At 41.0% G+C, this 22928-nt stretch overlaps 1 protein-coding gene across 1 annotated transcript in view; it reads right to left on the reverse strand.

The window, feature by feature from the left end:
- Positions 1 to 22928, reverse strand: part of TRPA1 (transient receptor potential cation channel subfamily A member 1) — a 181902-nt gene that overhangs the window by 95531 nt on the left and 63443 nt on the right. The window contains exons 4-7 of the mRNA XM_077270649.1: positions 19976 to 20083; positions 12180 to 12288; positions 11947 to 12092; positions 9486 to 9622 (exon numbers count right to left, since the gene is read on the reverse strand). Coding sequence (XP_077126764.1) covers positions 9486 to 9622; positions 11947 to 12092; positions 12180 to 12288; positions 19976 to 20083 — 500 coding nt within the window. The remainder of the gene's footprint in view (positions 1 to 9485; positions 9623 to 11946; positions 12093 to 12179; positions 12289 to 19975; positions 20084 to 22928) is intronic.

The raw sequence follows: 22928 nt of genomic DNA on the forward strand, positions 1-22928 counted from the left end.
GTATCGCAGGAACCGTTTCTATTAAAGTCTGGCTGGTTTATTTCAGTCCTCAAAAATCACATCACAGGAAAACTTAAATACAGCCTTTATCCGGCACAAAGTAAAACATATAGTAACAAGACCATACCATAGTGTTGGCTAGCCCGCCTGGCCAAGAGTTCAGCTTCTTAGTCCTTTAGCAAAGGCACTCGATCCAGGAGATCTGCACACCTCCATACACACAGCCATGTGTCAAACAATCAGCTCTCAATTTGCAAACTGAACCACACCCTGGGGTGGCGATATGATGATCAGCTGTCTCTCCCAACTTTTCAACTCCTTAAAATCAATGTGTCATGTCCGATTAACCCCTTTTAATCCTATATGTATATGTACTAAAGCATTACTCCAAGTTTATCTCCCAAACACTAGGTGTCTGATAGCCACCTTACAGCATCCACATTATTTTAGTTCTTTATATCTCTTTTTCCAGGCAAAAAGTTTTCAGTTTGGTTTCCAATTGAATTGCATGCATTATAGGTGTCAATAAAGGTTCACAAATGATTCTTCTTGGCAAGCTTGTTTTACATAGCAAAAACTTGGCAATTAAACAGAGGTGTGTAGACTTTCTATACACACTGTAACTTGCTGTTGCAGGTAGAAAAAAATTACAGTAATTAACCCTAGAACGCATGACGTTAAAAATATACATATTAACGTATTGGGGGCCTTTTAGGCCCCCATGCACATAATCTAGAAAAACACACTTAACCCTAGAACGCATACCTGGGGCCTCGCAGGCCTGCCAGGTTACTTGTTGTCTATTTTCTGTAAAATTACTTTAGTTAGAATTTTGAAAATCTAGGTAATCCTCAGGTATATAGTTGTTAGTAATTTCCAGTTATTCATATATTTTTATGTTACAGACATTTCGGTATAACAACCTTTTTTTGGGACTACCCCATATTCACGCACCTGGGGCCTTTTAGGCCTGTACTAGGTTTACATGTGATACTCGGTCTTTTTGTCTGTATTGTTGCTGGGGAAGAACTTTTATGACTCTGCTATTGCTGGGAAGAGTGTGGATTCTGCATGACAACATGGTCATGTGATCTTGGAAGGGAGGCTCCCTCACAAAGTCATGTGTCTCTGACCTCATCGCAGGTCTTTTTGTCCTAATTTCTTGAGAGACTTTGGAGGAAGAAGTCAGCTTTCTTTTGTCTGGAAATAGAAACTTTCTGAGCTCCAAAACCAGAGGCTTCTACTGCACTACAAGAAAGTGATCTGTTGAAGGTAAGAGGAGGGGGGCTGCACTTTACCCGCTTTATATTGCTTGGCGTGCTGGGACCCTAACAAAGAGTCTTATCACATACTGTTTACAGTGCACAAGCCTGATTATAATATTTTTTTTTCTTTTTAGTTTACTGACATCTAAAATTACAATGGCACAGTCTACTTCCAGGGGATTGACTGACCATGAAATCGAGGAGATTGTTTTCAATAGTGATGAAGAAAGTGACATTTCTTTGTCTGATGAGTACATGCCACCAGCTAATGTATCAACTTCATCGTCCAGCGATTCTTCAGATGATGAAGAAGTAGTGGATCCAGCAGAACGTTCAAATAGAACATCTAAAACGAATATTTTTTGGAACAGTACTGCTGCGGCTCCTGCACGTACACCATCACATAACATAATTAGAGTTGCTCAAGGAGCTGTCGGAATTCCCCAATTCATGTCCAAAAGTGATGTTTTCTGTAAATTTGTTTCGGATGATATTGCAGATGAGGTAGTTTTGTGTACTAACGTAGAAGGAAAACGTATCGTGTCAGGAAGAAAAAAAACATGGAAAAATATAACTAAAGAGGAACTATATGCTTATATTGGCCTTACTCTTCTGGCAGGGTCGACAAAATCATACGATGTTCCAATCAGAGAGTTATTTCAGAACCCATTTGCAGATCCACACTACAAAGCTACTATGTCCATCAATAGATTTGAGGGTACTCGGAGATGCCTTCGTTTTGATGAAAAGAGAACTCGCCCTGTGAGGTTGGCAACCGATAAATTAGCCCCTATTAGCTATATCTGGAATCTTTTTATCAAGAACTGTACAAAGCTTTACCATTCCAGTGATAATGTGACAGTGGACGAGCAACTTCTTGCCTTGAGGGGACGTTGCAAATTCATTCAGTATATGCCCAGTACGCCAGCTAAGTATGGCATAAAAATTTTCTAGATGTGCGATTCAGCAAGCTATTATGGGATGAATGGTCTGATTTACTGTGGCAAAGAAGCTGATGCTCCAGTCCAGAAAGACCTATGTTCCGACATAGTAATAACACTTGCTCTACCAATTTTCAATTCAGGAAAAAATATGCATCATGATGGAAGTATTGACACCAATGACAGGAAAAAAAAACCTGAAATCATACTGCATTATAATAAGACAAAAGGAGGTGTCGACAAGATGGACGAAATGATTGGAGAGTATTCGTGCAAAAGGCAGACTAAACGGCCTCTTGCCCTCTTTTCCAATATCCTTGATGTGTCAGCCCTCAATAGCTACATTGTTTATTGTCAAACTAATCCAGAATTCCATGCCAACAGGAAAGACAAGAGACATCTATTTTTGACAGAACTTTGTTATGAACTTTTGATGCCTACTATGATGGAGAGAAGCAGCATGATATGCTTATCAAGGCAAATTACGGAGGAAATGATCCGATGCGGAATACGCTTTCTGGAACATCCAGAGCAAAGACAAAAAAAAAGAAAGCGCTGCTATATTTGTCCAGCAAAGAAGGAAAGAAAATCGGAGCGTTTCTGTTCTACTTGCGGACAAAATGTATGCAAGGAACATTCAGTCGAAAAAATAATATGCGAGAATTGTTGGGGGAATATGTAAAGTTACAAATAAATATTCCTGCACCAAGTTTGCTACAACCAAAAAATGTTTTCATAAAAAAATTGCATATAGAATGCCTATATTTGGCGTGCCCGTTTACTTACTTTTTTGTTGTTTTATGCACATAATTATGTTTTGAAATATACACATCTTAGGCTGTGTTCCCAGTAGCGCTGGGGTTCGCCAGAAGGGGATCCATAATGGATCTGACCTCCTGGTAACTCCAGCTAAGGCTGCCGGAATCCGCCAGCCTTAGCTGGGGTCACCAGGAGGTCAGATCCATTACGGATCCCCTCCTGGCAGACCCCAGCGCTAGTTGGAATGCATCCTTACCTTGCAATTGTAAAATAAATTTTGAAAAGTATTTTTATTTGAGTTATTCCGTGTTATTTGCACACAGGCCTAAAAGGCCCCAGGTGCGTGAATATGGGGTAGTTCCAAAAAAAGGTTGTTATACCGAAATGCCTATAACATAAAAATATATGAACAACTGGAAATTACTAACAACTATATACCTGAGGAATACCTAGAGTTTCAAAATTCTAACTAAAGTAATTTTACAGAAAATAGAAAACAAGTAACCTGGCAGGCCTGCGAGGCCCCAGGTATGCGTCCGCCAGCCTTAGCTGGGGTCACCAGGAGGTCAGATCCATTACGGAATCCCGTCCTGGCGGACCCCTGCACTAGTGGGAATGCATCCTTACTTTGCAATAAACTTTGAAAAGTATTTTTATTTCAGTTATTCTATGATAATTGTAAACAGGCCTAAAAGGCCCCAGGTGCGTGAATGTGTGGATTTCTATGGGTATGCGTTCTAGGGTTAAATAACTTTCACAAGTTTATTTCAAAATTGCTCAATAAAATATGAATAGTGGGCAAAATTTTAATTATAAAAATCTTTTTTTTCCAAAATTTCACACAAAGACATGAAAACACACAAAAACGCATAGAAATCTATAGCAAACTAGCTGCAGCTACATTTTTATTCTAACTTTCTTTTCTATTATATTAGTCTTCCAAACAATTCTGACATGTTATTTTTTCAGAAGTGTGTTCTTTGCAAACAGTTTCCTTACAAGTGGAACAATATCGCTCAGTTTTCCTCTCTATGTTTCTTGGACACATGAAACAACGCTTTCGTTTTCTTTCTCCTGGCTCTGGAATAATCTGAAACTGTACGCCACACCGTTTCATTGCTTCTTTAGTTTGCTTTGGCAAGCATTTCAAGTCGCTTCGCTCTATCACGTGAGGCATTACAAGTTCATGACAAAGGTCCTTCAAGAATATGCGTCTCCTGTGCATGAAATTCCAGATGAGTTTCTGTATAAATAATGAATGAATTTAGGGCTGCTACATCAAGCATATTTGAAAATAGTACTACAGGCCATCGTTTTGTTTGCCTCTTACACGAATATTCTCCCACCATCTCATCCATTTTATCTACACCTCCTTTGGTTGTATTGTAATGCAGGATGATTTCTGGTTTCAATTTTTTGTCATTGCTGTCAACACTGCAATCGTGATGCATGGTACTGAGTAAAATTACAGATTTCTCCTTCTTCGCCTTGTAAGATACCAAAGTCGCTTTGTTATTGAATCCAAAGACACTCTCATAAAGTGCTCGCTGACGATTGTGTTTCAGTGCTTCTGGAATTTCTCGTCTGTTTTGCTTTATAGTACCAACAAGTGTAATAGCTTTTGCAAGCAGAAAATTGCTTAGTTCAACATTGGTGAAATAATTGTCCATGGTAATGTTTCTACCTGAATTGATTATTGGAACAGCAAGAGTTTTGACTATTTCAGACCCCAGATCCCAGATCCCACTATTTCAGACCCCAGACAGCTCATTACTGTGTTCCGAAGGATCTGAGGTGATCATGGCCTTATCACTCCCTCCAAAAATCACATGACATCCTCACATGTTATTATCCACACCCTGGCCCCTCCACCAGCATTACTGAGTACAAATAAAGTAACTGGGGACACAAACACTACTGAGAACATGATAAAAATAGCGGGGGCCTAAAAGGACCCTAATTCATACAGATGTAGTTCTCACCAAACAAGCATTGTTACACCATAATGCCTATGAAAAAAATTATATGAACAACTGGATATTATCAACAACGACATACTTGAGGAATACCTGGAGTTTCAAAATTCTAACTAAAGTAATTTTGCAGATAATAGAAAAAATGTAAGCATGCGGGCCTAAAAGGCTCCCAATATGCGTTCTAGGGTTAAACAGTAAAGGTCTTTAATCCGGTACCTGACACTCCAGAATTGAAAAAAATTATTAGAGATACTGCTCCATATGTAACTAAATGAGTGGACAAGGGAAGCAGATGGTGAGTAGGATGACATAATCAGCATAATAAGCATTTAAACCATAAAGTGATTAATTTAATTACATGCCGTCCTTAGACTGCAGACACATCTGGGTAGCTTTCTCCTTACTAAATTAAACTGCACAAGTATTATACAGTATATGATCAAAATATCAAAATGTATTGAGCTTTTAACAAACGTTTTGTGAATTACAGCAAAACTGGATTGTGTATATATATATATATATATATATATATATATATATATATATATATATATATATATATATATATATATATATATATATATATGTACTAATGTGTAATCTACACACATGATCAGGAGAATTATTACAAACTCTCACCAATTGGTTGCTCCAAGGTCTTTGTTATTGCATTAGACTCCTCAAACCTTTCAGCACTGCCTTCTTCAAGAGTGATGTCCGCACAGAGGGACAGAGTATTTATGGGGGGCCCGATGCCAAATTGGATGTCTATACAATCACTGATGTGGTGCCTATTGCGTGATTTTGATTTACACCGGTCACCCAGATCACTTTTGGGTTCGGCATCATGTATGGCACAATAGAAGGTATGATGGCTCAATGACGTTTCTAGCGTCACCCGCGTCTCTCCATTGGTCCATGTTGATGTTTTTTCATCCACTGTAGATTTGTTTTTTATTACCTCTATCTTGTCATTAGATGACTACATAAAGATAAATTATTACTTTTTCAATATTAGTGCACATGAACTATTGGGTTATTTATTTCTGTTGTAATTTAGGCCACTTTTGTGCCAACGACTTAATTTGGAGTCAGTAGATAATATTGAATGTTGCTATTCCTTGATATCAAAATGGCAGTGAGCAGCTTATTCTTATGTTAAGAGAAAGCAGACGTCTATAGTTCAAATTACTAAAGTGTTTTTTTTTAAGTTTGAAACTTTCAGATTCAGGATCACATACAGTGCCTTGTGAAAATATTCAGCCCCTTGGAACTTTTCAACCTTTTCCTACATATCATGCTTCAAACATAAAGATACCAAATGTAAATTTGGAACAAGTGCAACACAATTGTGAAGTTAAACGAAATGTATTGGTTATTTTAAATTTTTGTGAAAAATCAAAAACTTAAAAGTGGGGCGTGCAATATTAATCGGCCCTTTTACTTTCAGTGCAGCAAACTCACTCCAAAAGTTCATTGTGGATCTCTGAATGATCCAATGTTGTCCTAAATGCCTGATGATGATAAATATAATCCACCTGTGTGTAATCAAGTCCCCGTATAAATGCACCTGCTCTGTGAAAGTCTCAGGGTTCTGTTTGAAGCACAGAGAGCATCATGAAAATCAAGGAACACAACAGGCAGGTCTGTGATACTGTTGTGGAGAAGAATAAAGCCGAATTTGGATACAAAATGATTTCCAAAACTTTAAACATCCCAAGGAGCACTGTGCAAGCGATCATATTGAAATGGAAGGAGTATCATACCACTGCAAGTCTACCAAGACCCGGCCGACCCTCTAAAATTTCATCTTAAACAAGGAGAAGACTGATTAGAGATGCAGCCAAGAGGCCCATGATCACTCTGGATGAACTGTAGAGATCTACAGCTGAGGTGGGATAGTCTGTCCATAGGACAAGAATCAGTCGTACACTGCACAAATCTGGCCTTTATGGAAGAGTGGCAAGAACAAAAGCCATTTCTCAAAGATATCCATAAAAAGTGTTGTTTAAAGTTTGCAACAAGCCACCTGGGAGACACACCAAACATGTGGAAGAAGGTGCTCTGGTCACATGAAACCAAAATCAAACTTTTTGGCAACAATGCCAAACAATATGTTTGGGGTAAAGGCAACACAGCTTATCAGCCTGAACACATTATCCCCACTGTCAAACATGGTGGTGGCAGCATCATGGTTTGGGCCTGCTTTTATTCAGCAGGGGCAGGGAAGAAGGTTAAAATTGATGGGAAGATGGATGGAGCCAAATACAGGACCATTCTTGAAGAAGCCCTGTTGGAGTCTGCAAAAGACCTGAAACTGAGACGGAGATTTGTCTTCCGACAATACAATGATCCCAAACATAAAGCAAAATCTACAATGGAATGGTTCACAAATAAATGTATCCAGGTGTTAGAATGGCCAAGTCAGAGTCCAGACCTCAATCCAATCGAGAATCTGTGGAAAGAGCTGAAAACTGCTGTTCACAAACGATCTCCATCAAACCTCACTGAGCTCGAGCTGTTTGCCAAGGAAGAATGGGCAAGAATTTCAGTCTCTCGATGTACAAAACTGATAGAGACATACCCCAAGCGACTTGCAGCTGTAATCACAGCAAAAGGTGGCACAACAAAGTATTAAGTTAAAGGGGCCGAATAATTTTGCACGCCCCACTTTTCAGTTTTTGAATTTCCACAAAAATGTAAAATAACCAATACATTTTTGTTCAGCTTCACAATTTATGTTCCATTTATTTTTGACTCTTCGCCAAAAATTTACATTTGGTATCTTTATGTTTGAAGCATGATATGTGGGAAAAGGTTGAAAAGCTCCAGGGGGCCGAATACTTTCGCAAGGCACTGCATATATTGCATTTTGGCTAGGAATTTGTTTTATAGGGAATCTGTCAGCAGGATTGTGCACAGTAACCAACAGACAGTGGCAGGACAGCCCCATTATACTGATTAAAATGAAACCTTGGTTGATGAAAACTGTCTTGTGGTTGTTGTTTAATCTTTGTTTTCAGTTTTGAGTTAATGATATGCTCATGCTCATAGGCGGTCTGTGGGGGTCTTTATTTGGTGCTCTGCTTAGCTATTCATCTGTTTAGCTTCGGCCAGGTCACTGAATGATCAGTGACCTGCCCCCCTTTTTACATAATGAATATTATATATATTTAAATAAAATTAAAAAAATAAATAAATCACCTTCTGTAAGCAGACTTCGGTGGCAGCATGATCACATCTATAATGTACATTTAATTATTGTTTTGATGGTATATATAAATAAATAAATAAACAGTCTGAAAATGGTGCCGGAGCAGTAGCAGCTATCGGCGATTCGATAGCTGCTACTGCTACATCTTGCTAGTGAAAAAAAAATTGTCTCCTCCAAGATGGTGCCAATGGCGCCTGTGCAGCAGCGTCTATCAGCAGGCACAGCCAACACCATCTTAGTGGATACAATATTTTTTTCTCTAGCAAGAAGCTGCCAGTGCCTGTGCAGTAGCAGCTATCTTGGAGAAGGCAATTTTTTTTCTCTAGCAAGATGGGTCCGCTTGCGCAGTAGCAGCTATCGGATTGCCAATAGCTGCTACTGCGTAGGCGCAACTAACACCATTTTAGTGGAGACAATCTTTTTTCTCTAGCAAGATGCACAGGCGCTGGCAGCATCTTGGAGCAAGCAATTTTTTTTCCTCTAGTAAGATGGTGCCGCTTGCGCAGAAACAGCTATCGGATCGCTAATAGCTGCTACTGTGCAGGCATGGCTGTCGCCATTTTTAAGACTGAATTTTTTTCTTAATTTATGTATGCCATCAAAAACAATAATTAAATACACATTATAGATGCGTTCATGCTGCAGCGCAGGTGCAGGCGCCTGCCTGCCTGTAGGTTATTAATATTAATTTTATATACGAGTCATTATGTAAACTAGGGGTAGGTCAGTGAGGGATCTGATAAAACATTAGAAAGCTCTGTGTAATATATTTGCTCATATGAGCGAGCACTTAAGGTGTTTTTTTTAATCAACAGCAGAAAAAAACATTTTTAAGGAGTCTTTCAACCAGCGCCTATTGAGCTTCATTAGGCCGGCCAAACGCCAGACTGCCTCTCACCTCTCCAGCCATTTTCCAGGTTCACACAAAATACTGTAGCAGAAGAAAAGACACCCAAAAAAGTTCATGACTTAGGTTTTCTGACAAATAGCTTTTTGCTCATGTGTATGCAATTTTAAAAGGATTGGCCATTATTAATTTTATTATCTCTTCATCATCTGAACATTTATGACTCCAAGCTACATATAATTCCTCATCATTGTAAGCTCCAGTGTCATCCACTCCCAGGTGAATTGTCATCAAATTTTACCTTACAATGAAAACACCCCACAGGAACTAATAAAAAGAGGCATCTGCGACAATTCATTTGATTAACTTACCAGAAGAGTAATTAGCTTATTTTCTTAAGATAACTGACTAGATTATTATAGTATATACTTTTACAGACTGTAAAACCCTACTATAAAATAGTTTTCATGTAAGCTTACTTACTTATGAAGTGGAGTTTCTTTATTTCCATCTGGCAAGTCCAAAATGTTGTTTTCTCCGGTGTATGAGGACACCATGAATTTCACAATTTCAGTTGCTCCTTGAGTGGCAGCAAAATGAAGAGGAGTGGCGTTATCGATCTACAAAAGAAAAGTACAAGTTACGTTTTTATCAACACATAGAGAAGTGACAACTACATGACGATCTGAGGTGACTTTAAAGAGAATCTGTCATGAGTTTTATCATCACTAAAACACAAACTTACCTTTGTGGTCTCGAATATACTTGGTAGCCGAATCATTAAGACTGGCTTTCTCCACATCATCATTAATGAATGACTTGCTGGAATAAAATGGGCCAAATTCATTCAAAGGTGCTTGTGACACAATGAATTTGGTGCATCTTCTCAGTGATATGCTCCTCCATGTGCATCACTAGAAATGCTACTCCATTTAGAGACTGGGGTAGCACTTCTGGTGTACAGAGCACCAGCACTTTTAAAGCCAGCACTTCTCTTCAGCTTCCATTAATTTTGGAGGACTTGGTTAAATCTGGCGTGAAAACATCAAAAGTCACCAAACACATTGATAAATTGCCATCTTAGAGTTTCAAAGAAAATTAACTTTGATCCATTATCTAAGTTATCTGGTATAATACTCCAGCACTCTACAGTAAACCCTACATAATGCCTTTTTCCTTGGCTATTTACTGCTTCACTACGTCATTCACTTTGGCGGTAAACCTGCTGCAGGCACTGTAAGCCTAAGTAATGCAGACTCTTCTGGTCATAATGCATATGGAGATGCTGAATGAACTGTAAGTGAAAGTGGAAATAGCCCACAACAATGAGAGTACTGTACATATGTCGAGCTGGGAATGCACAGTACATGCATTGAATTTCACTGCCTAAAACAATAACTTAAAGTAGCTCTACTGCCACTAGTTAAAGCTAAGCCGGAGGCATTTGATAAGATCTGCTGTGGAGAGCTGGCACACTATTAGGATTGGCTTACCCAGACATGATTTTTTGCATAATGGATCAAACTTAATTTCTCTGACATTCTATGGGCGTTTTGTAGCCACAAAGGTTTACTTGCATAGACAGGGCTCTTTGATTAGTGATTAGCGCTGTTGCTTTGCAGCATTGGAGTCCATGGTTGAAGTCTGGACAAGGGTATAATGTTTGTGTAAGGGTGGGGTCACACTTGCCAATTCAATGAACTCACATTAATACCCTGCACTGCCACCGACACTCGGACCTGAGTGTGCGGCTGCATGTATTTCTATGCAGCTGCACACTCCAGTCCTGAGTGCTGGTGGCAGTGCTGGGTATTGATGTGAGTTCCTCGCATTGAACTCACAAGTGTGACCCCGGCCTAAGGAGATGGACATGTTTCCCATGTTCTCCCTTTGAAGAAACAAGTATAATGTTGGGCTATGTAATGTGAATAGTGTTATATGTTAATGATGTTTGTATGTGTACTGATTTGCATTGTTAGTCATTAAGCTGTATTCTGCCCAGCAACAGGTAGTTGACAGGGACAGTGACAGTTAAGAGTTGTGTCTAGCCCAGAGGGAGAGAGGAAGTGGCTGTGTAGCAAGATCAGAGAAAACTTCCTGTTAGTGATGCAGATAGGGCCTGAAGTACATAGCAAGTGGACCTAAGGTCCAATGTGAGCAGTTCCGCATTCTAGGCTGTACCTGAGGAGAGAGTAGACAGAAAAAAAGAGATAGCGGGATCCAGAGCACAAGTGACTAAAAGACAGAGTGATCTACTGGAGATGGTTCCTGAGAAAGGCCTCCTAGCTGCAAGTCCCATAGTTTATAATTCTTGAAAGTGACAGGTCTAGACACAACTGAGTATGTGAGTTTAATAAAGTGTCCCAGTGGGAGTTCCATAGCATCAGCATTATAAGTACCGGCCATACTGGCACCATTAGGGTAAGGAAGAATCAGAACCGCGAGACGAGTATATGACTATTACTATGCAGGGCTTGGTTGTGGTGAAGTAGTGAGAAAACAGAGGACAAGTAGAGAGATAAAAGAGGAAAGGTGAAGATAGAGAACAATAGAGGAAAGAAGAAAGGAAACTGTTTGGAAAATGCTTCAAGCTGTAAAGGAAAAGATTATGAGATTTTGTATCTGCTATCTATTGTATAAATTACAAAGTTCCCCTTCAATAAAAAGTTTATTTTTAAAAGGTGGTCTCCCTCGTAGAACTGAGAAACATCTGGTTCTAAAAAACCAGTGTCATTGGTGACATGCAGCCTGCATAGATGCAGTGCCCTCACAGCACAAGTCCACACACCCAGAGAGGATCCCCCAATATCATGTAACTTGACGCCGCACAAGAGACAAGTACCTCACCCATGGCTACCATATCACGCTATCTTTGTTCCAGTCATTCCTTTCAGTCCTAATTCACAATGTGTCAGAAATTATAATCTGGTTAAATAGCAACTACCTGTTTACGGTCAATTTTTGCTCCATATCCAATGCATGCTTTCACAACTTCCAAACGCCCATTTTGTACTGCCACATGCAGTGGACTGCTTTTTTCATTATCTGTGAAATTGATGTGATCTTCGATGCTAAATCCAAATTCTTCACCTAAAATAAAAGTTGTTAAAATGTGAATATATGATGGTTTATAAATACATAATTTTAAGTAATAATGATAATGCTAATGAATGATACCTTTCTTTAGAACCAGCTCCATGCATTTTAATGACCCAGTAAAAACAGACATATGTATCGGGAAGCATCCTATCTTGTTTCTCTTGCACAACTTTGCACCATGATTCAACTTTAAGACAAAAACAAAATGGTGTTGAAAGATAAATAAATCACCCAATAAGTGGTTACTATACAGTCAGAAAGCATAATCTCTGCTGGATGCAAAGTATAATCTGTCTCTGGTAGCAGAGATGCCTTAAAGGGAACCTGTCAGCAGATATTGCTGCTATAAGATGCGGCCACTGCCTTTCAGGGCTTATCTACAGCATTCTATGATGCTGTAGATAAGCCCTTGATCCGACCTGCAAGTGAAGAAAAATAAGTTATATTATACTCACCCGGGGGGCGGTCCAGTCCGATGGGTGTCGCAGGTCCAGGTCTGGCACCTCCCATCTTCTTGCGATGCCGCCCTCCTGCTTCTACTTCGCTCCCCGGCATCAGTGCTCCTGCGCAGGTGTACTTCTCTGCTCTGTTGAGGGCAGAGCAAAGTACTGCAGTGCGCAGGTGCCGGGCCTCTCTGACCTTTCCCAGCACCTGTGCACTGCAGTATTTTACTCTGCCCTCAACAGAGCAGATAAGAACACCTGCGCAGGAGCACCGATGCCGGGGAGTGATGAAGAAGCGCTGGACCCGGACCTGCGACAGACATCGGACTGGACCGCACAGGACCGGGTGAGTATAATATAACTTATTTTTCTTCACTTGCAGGTCAGATCAGGGGCTTATCTACAGCAGATACCAAGCATGTATAGTTTATGTTTTATTTAACCCCTTCCTTTCTGACATCTGACGTAATAATCCGTCCTTGTGCCCTGGGCCTATATGACCATGGACAGATTATTACATCATTGCGATCGCCTGCACACTGGTGGTGTGCAGGCGATCGCCATGGGGTGTCAGCTCATTCTGACGGCCGACACCCAGTGCTAAATGCACTTTAACCCCTGAAGGCTGTGATCAAACGTGATCACAGCATTCTGAGAGCCGACAGAGGGATGACAGACCCTTTTCTTTTGGATCAGAGACCTCACGGCGTGACACGGGATCCCAATTGTTGCCATGGTGACCCGATGTCGTCATGATGCTATCCAGGTCACCAGAGCTAGGGAGGTTGCTTGATCATGCGCAATGCATGATCACTGATCATTGATCAGCAATGTTCCCTGTCAGCAACGCTCCCTGTCAGTGCAGAGCTGCTGCATCCCCATACTATACAAGCAATCAGCTTGTAAAAATTGATGGTCTCATAGTGGGACAAAGTAAAAAAGTAAACAAACTATTTAAATAATTGTAAAAATATAAAAAATAAAAAAATAAAAAGATATTGTATCTATAAATATTTGTATAAAAAATATAAATAATAAAAGTACACATATTTGGTATCGCCGCATCCGCAACAACATGACCTATAAAACTGTCCCAATAGTGAACCCCTGTTGTGAATACTGTAAAAAAAATAAAAAAAGACAAAAAACAATGCTTTACTATCATACCGCCAAACAAAAAGTGGAATAAAATGCAATCAAAAAGACGGATATAAGGCTATGTTCACATTTGCGTTGTGCGCCGCAGCGTCGGCGACGCAACGCACAACGCAAATGTGAACGCATGCTCAACGCATGCGTCCTTTTTTTGCTTGATTTTGGACGCACAAAAAATGCAACTTGCTGCGTCCTGTGCGCCCTGACGCGTGCGCCGCAGCGACGCATGCGTCACAAAACGCAAATGCAACGCATGTCCATGCGCCCCCATGTTACATATAGGGGTGCATGACGCATGCGGCGACGCAGCGGCGCCCGACGCTGCGTCGCACAACGCTAATGTGAACGTAGCCTAAATAAACATGGTACAGTTGAAAATGTCATCTTGTCCCAAACAAGCTACCATACAGCTCCATCAGCGGATAAATGAAAGTTATAGCTCTCAGAATAAAGCGATGCAAAAATAATAATTTTTTCTATAAAAGTTTTTATTGTGTAAAAGCGCCAAAACATAAAAAAATTATATAAATGAGGTGTCAAACTGCCTTATCAATTTTACCACACATGGAACGGCATAACCCCCCCAACAAAAAAAATCCTGAATTGCTGATTTTTGTTCATTCTGTCTCCCAAAAATCAGAATAGAAAGCGATCAAAAAAACTGTCATGTGCCTGAAAATTGTACCAATAAAAACGTCAACTCATCCTGTAAAAAACAAGCCATCACATTACTCTGTCGGCCCATTTATGGAAAAATTATAGCTCTCAAAATATGGTGATACAAAAACTAGTTTTTGCAATAAAAAGCGTCTTTTAGTGTGTGACAGCAGCCAGACATAAAATCCCAATATAAATCTTGGTATCGCTGTAATCTCACCGACCCGAAGAATAAAGTCGTATAATCACTTATACCGCATGAGGAATGGCGTAAAAAAAAAAAGAAACCAATTTTTCACCTGCTGATTTTTTTCATTCTACCTCCGAAAGATCGCACACATTTATCCTGTGCTTTGTGCTAAGCGCTTACACTGGGATTTCCATGTAAATCTCTGAAATTTGTGATTCAGACGAAATCTCTAGCGGAGTATTCCCTATAATGAGGTAGATGGAGGCACCGTGGACGCCATCTTACCTGTGATCTGGCAGTGTCCGTCTTTTTAGGATTGCATAAAAGTGCTGTCGGCCACAGTTTTTTGCACTTTTGAAAAGAAGTACACCACTGAACAGAGGCCAGACATAGTCTAGAGTAACTCTGCTGCCTCATTATAGTGAATGGATCCCTCGGGGTTTCATCTGAGTCATGTTACTGAGAGATTTAGATGCAAACCCCAAAGTAAGTACTCAGCATAGAGCGCCAGATAACTGTGATCCCTAACGTTATGTAAAATGTTCCCAATAAAAGCTTCAACTAAATCCACAAAAAAAGCAAGCCCTCAATCAGGTCTGTCATCTGTAGTGTTGAGCATTCCGATACCGCAAGTATCGGGTATCGGCCGATATTTGCTGTATCGGAATTCCGATACCGAGATCCGATACTTTTGTGGTATCGGGAATCGGTATCGGGATCGATATTAATGTGTAAAATAAAGAATAAAAATAAAAAATAGTGATATACTCACCCTCTGACGCGCCCTGGTTGTAACCGCCAGCCTCCGTTCATAAGAATGAGCGCTTGAAAGTCCTTAGATGACTTCGCGGCCTGTGATTGGTCACGGAGCGGTCACGTGACCGCAACGCGACCAATCACAAGCCGTGACGTCATCTAAGGTCTTTCAAGAGCTCATTCTTAGGAACGGAAGCTGCCGGTTACAGCGGTAAGGTCCAGGCTGCGTCGGAGAGGTGAGTATATCAATATTTTTTATTTTTATTCTTTATTTTACACATTAATATGGATCCCAGGGCCTGAAGGGGAGTTTCCTCTCCTTCAGACCCTGGGAACCATCAGGATACCTTCCGATACTTGGTGTCCCATTGACTTGTATTGGTATCGGGTATCGTATCGGCGATATCCGATACTTTTCGGGTATCGGCCGATACTATCCGATACCGATACTTTCAAGTATCGGACGGTATCGCTCAACACTAGTCATCTGTTAACGGAAATGTAGTGGGCTTCCATGTTACTGGTAGCACAAAGGCACTGGAATAGTGAAAGGGCTCCTCACCCGCCAAAAGAAATTCAGCAAATTCTGTGCTCCAAATTCAAATGCCCTCCTCCCTTCTGATCCACACAGTGAACCTAAACCACTTTCAGCAACCACATGTTTGGCATTTCTGAAGTGATGAGAGCCCGCCTAACTTATGGGTGCATGTATCCAGTAGCACGGGCTGGGCATAATGTACTGGTCACTACAACGGCAGTTTGCAACATTCATTGCTGCTTGCTTCTGGAAAATAACCATGGAATCAAAATTGACACTACACCTATAGATAAATTCTCAAAGGGGTATAATTTCCAAAATGGGGTCACTTGAGAGGCGGTTCTGTTCTTCTAGCAAATAGTGGCTCTGTATATGGAGCCCTCAAACTGCTCTAGGAAAATCTGCGCTCTAGGAGGCAAATAGCGCAACGTTCATCCCGTGTCTCTCCATATGGCTAAGTAGTACTGCACAGCCACATATGAGGTATTGCCACGTTCAGTAGAAATTGTGGGACAAATTGTTGTGTCATTTTTACCCACATCTTGTGTGAAAATGTAATATCTGGTGCTAAGACAAAATTTTGGATGTAAAAATGTAGTCATTTTTTCTTCATATGATCACAGCATCCCTATATTCATTGAGAGGTGTAGTTTGTAAATTGAAGTCACTTATGGGGAGGGTTCTGCTGTTCTGGCACCTCATGGGCTCTCCCAGTTGATCATGGCACCTGCAAACCATAACAGTAAAATCTGGCGCTCCTTGCCTTCTGAGCTTTGCTCTGTGCCTGAAAAATATTTCCTGATTACATGTAGTGAAAAATGGACCTTAGTTTGTTGTAAAAAAAATCCTATAAGTTCTTAGAAAAATTAAAAACTTGGGGCTAAAACAACATTTTCATGGTAAAAATGTAATTTATTCTTTTTTCATCGCTCAATGTTATAAAATTCTGCGAGGCACATGTGGTGTCAATATGATCACTGGACAACTAGATGAATTTATTGGGGAGTGTAGTTTGAAAAATGAGTTTACATATAGGGGATTTCTGTTGTTCTGGCACCTCATTTTCACCAAATTTCCATTTTTTTCACAAATAAACACAAGTCATACCAAAGAAATTTTACCACTGTCATAAAGCACATTATGTCAAAATTACTGGGATCCGTTGAAGCGTTCCAGAGTTATTACCTCATAAAGGGACAGTAGTCAGAATTGTAAAAATTGGCCTGCTCATTAACGTGCAAACTACGATCGGGGGTAAAGGAGTTAAATAGTGAAAAAAAAAATTCCGAAATTTGTATGAAATTTTTTTTTCGTGTTTGTCATCATTTTCTGAGACCCTTACCCTTTTCATTTTTTGTAATCAGGGACTGGGTGAGGGCTTATTTTTTGTGCCATGACTTGACATTTTTATTGATGCAATGTTTTGATCACGTTTTATTGGCAGGGTCGGCTCCAGGTTTTCGTGGGCCCCGGGCGAAAGAGTCTCAGTGGGCCCCTTTAACACATACCACAATTCATAATGCACAGTTACAGCAGAGAAATATAGGTATAGTACATTGCCAAAGATTTTACTTCTTACATTACATGAGTGATATCTATTGTAAATTCTTCAATACATCAGAAACCGGAAAGTATAGTCCTCCATACAGTATTATGGGCATCACATAATGCTCCATGCAGAATAATGTGCCCCATATATTGCTCCTTACAATATTATGGGCACCGCATAGTGCTCCATACAGAATAAAGTGCCCCATATATTGCTCCATACAGTATTATGGGCACCACATAATGCTCCATACATAATGAGCCCCACATATTGCTCCATACAGAATAATGAGCAACATATATTGCTCCATACAAAATAATGGACCCCATGCAATGCTCCATACAGTATAATGAGTCACATATAATGCTCCATACAGTACAATGAGCCACATATATTGCTCCATTCAGAATAATAGGCCCAATATAATGCTCGATACAGAATAATGAGCCCCGTATATTTATCCATACAGAATAATAGACCTCATATCATATAGTGCTCCATACAGTATAATGAATCACATATATTGCACCATACAGAATAATGAGCCCCATATATTTCTCCATACAGTATATAATAGGACCCATATATTGCTCCATACAGTATAATGAGCCCCATGTATTACTCCATACTGTATAATGGGCCCCATATATTGCTCCATACAGTGTAATGAGCCCCAAATAATGGTCCATATAGTATAATAAGCCTCACATAATTCTCCATACAGTATATAATGGGCCCATATATGATGCTCCAGTGTATAGTGGGCTCCATATATGATGCTCCAGTGTATAATGAGCAACATACATGATGGGCCCCATATATGATGCTCCAGTGTATGATGGTCCCCATATATAATGCTCCAAATATAAAAAAAAATACTCACCTCTCATCGCTGGCTGCTTCTCTGCTCCGGACTCCTCAGCATTGTCATCTTCCAGCTCTCTGAACTGTGACTGCTAAGGCAGAGGGCGCACAGACGTGACGTCATCGCGCCCTCTTACCTGAACGTCACAGTCATCAAACTCCGCAGTGGTGGAGCTGGTAGAGGTAAGTATCACAAGTGCCGGGACCCTGATCAAGCGGAGGGGCCCACTCGCGGGTGTCTGCACTAGCACAGACACCGGGCCCCCATAGGGCGCAGGTGTCACCAAAGGCAAGTGGGCCCCCCACCTGCTCAGGGCCCTGGCACTTGCACAGGTACGCCGGCTGCTGACGCCGGCCCTGCCTATTGCATTTTATTGCAACGTTGTGGTGGAGAAAAAAGCATAATTTTGGCATTTTGGTTTTTTTTTTCTCGTTATGTTATTTTCTGATCTGATTAACTTACTGTATATTTTGATCGATCAGATATTTACGAATGCAACAATACCAAATATGTGTATTTGTTTTATTGTTTTATTTTGAACAGGGCAAAATGAGGTGATTTGAACTTGTGGGAGTTTTTTCACATTTTAAAAAACTTTTTTTCTCCCTGCTTACTGTATGTAATAGTCCACTTAAAAGGCTTGAACCTGCAATTGTCCAAACGCTTGTGCTCTACATAGCAGTGCTTCAGCATTGCTATGGTATAGCAGAAATGACTGCTCCATAGCAGATATTTGCTATGAACGCCGGCCGCGAGCTAAGTGGTTAACAGACGTGGGTGGAGCGTCGAGCCACCCGCAGCTCTTAAAGGCACATGAGTAAATCAGGTGTCATATGTGGGGAAAGATGTGGCTCAGCATCTGAGCCCGCATCAAAATCAAGTACACGACTTATAACAAATATACTGTATGTCATATGTTAAAAAGGGATCAAAACACCACTCCAGCATGTTTTTTTATTACAGCGCTGGAACGGTGCTACTAATCTAAGTAATCTGCACTTAGTTTCATGTTTGCAAGCCACAGTCTTCATTTTTATCATAGATGCTCTGGTCGGCCTCCACCAGTTTATGTTTAAAAGGACAGAGATGTGGAACGGATGGCAGAAAGAAGAATGGATGCCCGAAAGCAAGCTGTGGGGCACCCAAAAACGTGAGTGGTGAGGTGAGTATTAGTTTGGCGTAACTAGCGAATTTGAATCCCAAACAATCCTCTCATCACTATAGGAAAGAAATTAGACAATGACCAGAACAATTCATGCTCCGAAATTTTTATTTCAGTTCTTATAGTGTTGGAAAAATGCTGAATGAAGCGTGGATAGCAAGCTACAGAACATAAAAAGGCAGGGCAGTTCGTGAACATATTAGACTGGTATAAGCAGTTCTTTCACATCTATATTCCCTACTAGAGAAAGTCTATATACTGTAGGGGCCAGCCACATTGTCTCCATACAACTCAATATAATTTATTGTCCTCACAGATAAAAACACCATTTTATAGCTACTGATTGTTATCACTTATTACAGCTAGGTGTACCGTTCTGAATAATTTATGTGTGCTTGCTAAGTTTAATTGTTCTGTTAAATATTAATGTGTCTTGTCACCCATTGAGTAGAGCTGCTCTGGGAGTAATCCTCACTAAGAGGCTCTATAATCGTTCTACACCCTAATTTACAAAAATCAGCAAATAGATTTATTGATGCAACATAATCTGTAAACTTACCAGCATTAATAAAGCTTCTGGATTTTCCTTGTAGCATGCTTGCATAATTGGTGTGTTTCCCAGATCACCTTCTAGATTAACATTGGTAGTTGTATTATCAAGTAATGCCTGCAAAAGAGTGTGGAATATTTTAGATTTAGGAAAAAAAAAACAAATATCAGTAACACACATTTTAGTTTTTTTTTTCATAAATGTGTTTTAAAGAGCTGTATAATTTTGAAAAAAATTAATCCCAAAGGACCACTAAGATACATTCTAAAATATATTTCCCTCTCCATAACATTTTTTTCATAAATCAGACATATGATATATCTTTTCGATGGCGGCGGCTCTAGTAACAGTGGAAGCATTTTTTTTCTGCTTTTTTTTATCTATTTTTCATAAAACCTTTATGGGTATTTTTACATTTAAATAATTTATCTGATTTCACCTGTAAATCTGGCAGCCATATTAGCCCCATTTACAGGGCAAATTCAGCCTCCTGCATGCATAGCAGAGCTTACTGAGTCTCCAGAGAAATGGCAATGCCTACTCTCTCCCTTGGTCAGCATTATGTATACTACAATTAAAAAGGAAGGCATTGTAATGATGCAGCTGCTATAGTAGGCAGTGGTATATTTTTTGATGTGTCAGTTTATACTGGCTGGAAAATAAAGGAAATATACGGTATGTCTGTTTTTCACATTTTTTATGATCATTGGGGACAAGTCTACACACCCTTTTCTGCCATATGAAAGACACTAAAAGGTCCAAGTTTATTATATTTGGGAAGTTGTGAAATGATTAGTGATGAGCGAATATACTCGTTACTCGAGATTTCTCGAGCATGCTCGGGGGTCCTCCAAGTATTTTTTAGTGCTCGGAGATTTAGTTTTTCTTGCCGCAGCTGAATGATTTACATCTGTTAGCCAGCATAAGTACATACGGGGGTTGCCTGGTTGCTAGGGAATCCCCACATGTACTTATGCAGGCTAACAGATGTAAATCATTCATCTGCGGCAAGAAATACTAAATCTCCGAGCACTAAAAAATACTCGGAGGACCCCCGAGCATGCTCGAGAAATCTCGAGTAACGAGTATATTCGCTCATCACTAGAAATTATATATTATTATTATTATTATTTATTTATATAGCACCATTAATTCCATGGTGCTGTACATGTGAAAAGGGGTTACATACAGGGTTATAGATATCATTACCAGTAAACAAATTTACAATGACAGACTAGTACAGAGGGGAGAGGACCCTGTCCTTGCGGACTTACATTCTTCAGGATAATGGGGAAGAGACAGGAGGTTGGGGTGCTGCAGCACTGGTGATGGTGAGGCGGCAGCTCTGGTGGTGGTGAGGCGGCAGCTCGGGTGGTTGGTGAGGTGGCAGCTTGGGTGGTTGGTGGGGCGGCAGCTCTGGCGGTGGCGATACGGCAGCTCAGGTGGTTGGTGACGTGGCAGAAGTTCGGGTGGTTGGTGGGGCGGCAGCTCGGGTGGTTGGTTAGGTGGCAGCTTGGGTGGTTGGTGAGGCGGCAGCTCAGGTGGTTGGTAAGGCAGCAGCTCGGGTGGTTGCTGAGGTGACAGAATGGTTATTGCAGGCTGCAGGCTTTCCTGAAGAGATGGGTTTTCAGGTTCCGTCTGAAGGAACCGAGGGTGGTGGATAATCGGACTTGTTGAGGCGTAGAATTCCAGAGGATGGGGGATATTCAGGAGAAATCTTGGAGGCGGTTGTGTGAGGAATGAATAAGTGTGGAGGAGAGTAGGAGGTCTTGGGAGGATCGAAGATTACATGAGGGAAGATAGTGGGAGATTAGTTCAGAGATATAGGGAGGCGACAGGTTGTGGATTGCTTTATAGATCAGTGTTAGTAGTTTGAACTGGATTTGTTGGGGAATTGGGAGCCAGTGGAGGGGTTTGCAGAGGGGAGAAGCAGGGGAGTAGTGAGGAGAGAGGTGGATTAGCTGAGCAGCAGAGTTGAGGACAGACTGGAGCGGTGCAAAGAAGCGGGGAGGCCACAGAGGAGGGGTTGCAGTAATTGAGGCAGGAGATGATGAGGGCATGCACAAGAGTTTTAGTAGATTGTGGGCTGAGGAAGGGATGGATTCTGGCAATATTTTTGAGTTGGAGACGACAGGAGGTGGCAAGAGTTTGGACGTGTGGTTTGAAGGACAGGGCAGAGTCGAGAGTTACCCCGAGGCAGCGGATTTCAGGTGCAGGAGAGAGCATGATGCCGTTTACCATAATAGATAGATCAGGTAGGGGGGATACGCGAGATGGGGGAAAGATGATGAATTCGGTTTTGTCTACATTGAGTTTTAGGAAGCGAGAGTTGAAGAAGGAGGATATGGCTGACAGACACTCCGGGATTCTGGACAGCAGAGAGGCGACATCTGAGCCAGAGAGGTAGATCTGAGTGTCATCCGCATATACTGTAGGTGGTACTGGAAGCCATGGGACTTTATGAGTTGTCCTAGGCCAAGGGTATAGATGGAAAAAATTAGGGGCCCTAGGACAGAGCCTTGAGGGACTCCAACAGAGAGGGGGCGGGGTGAGGAGGTAGTGTGGGAGTGGGAAGCGCTAAATGTGTGGTCGGAAAGGTATGAGGCAATCCAGGACAGGGCAAGGCCTTTGATGCCGAGGGAAGAAAGAATCTATAGCAGTAGGCAGTGGTCGACTGTGTCAAAAGCAGAGGACAGGTCGAGAAGGAGGAGGATGGAGAACTGTCTGTTAGCTTTGGCTGTGAGTAAGTAATTAGTAATTTTGGTCAGAGCAGTTTCGGTGGAGTGATAGGGGCGGAACCCAGATTGGAGGTTGTCAAGGAGAGAGTTAGATGAGAGGTGGGAGGAACATTGACCATGCACATGCTGCTCAAGGAGTTTGGAAGCAAATGGGAGCAGTGATATGGGGCGATAGCTGGGCATAGCAGTTGGGTCAAGGTTAACGTTTTTGAGGATGGGTGTGA

Source organism: Ranitomeya variabilis, chromosome 6 (assembly GCF_051348905.1).
Source record: "Ranitomeya variabilis isolate aRanVar5 chromosome 6, aRanVar5.hap1, whole genome shotgun sequence".
Lineage (NCBI taxonomy): Eukaryota > Metazoa > Chordata > Amphibia > Anura > Dendrobatidae > Ranitomeya > Ranitomeya variabilis.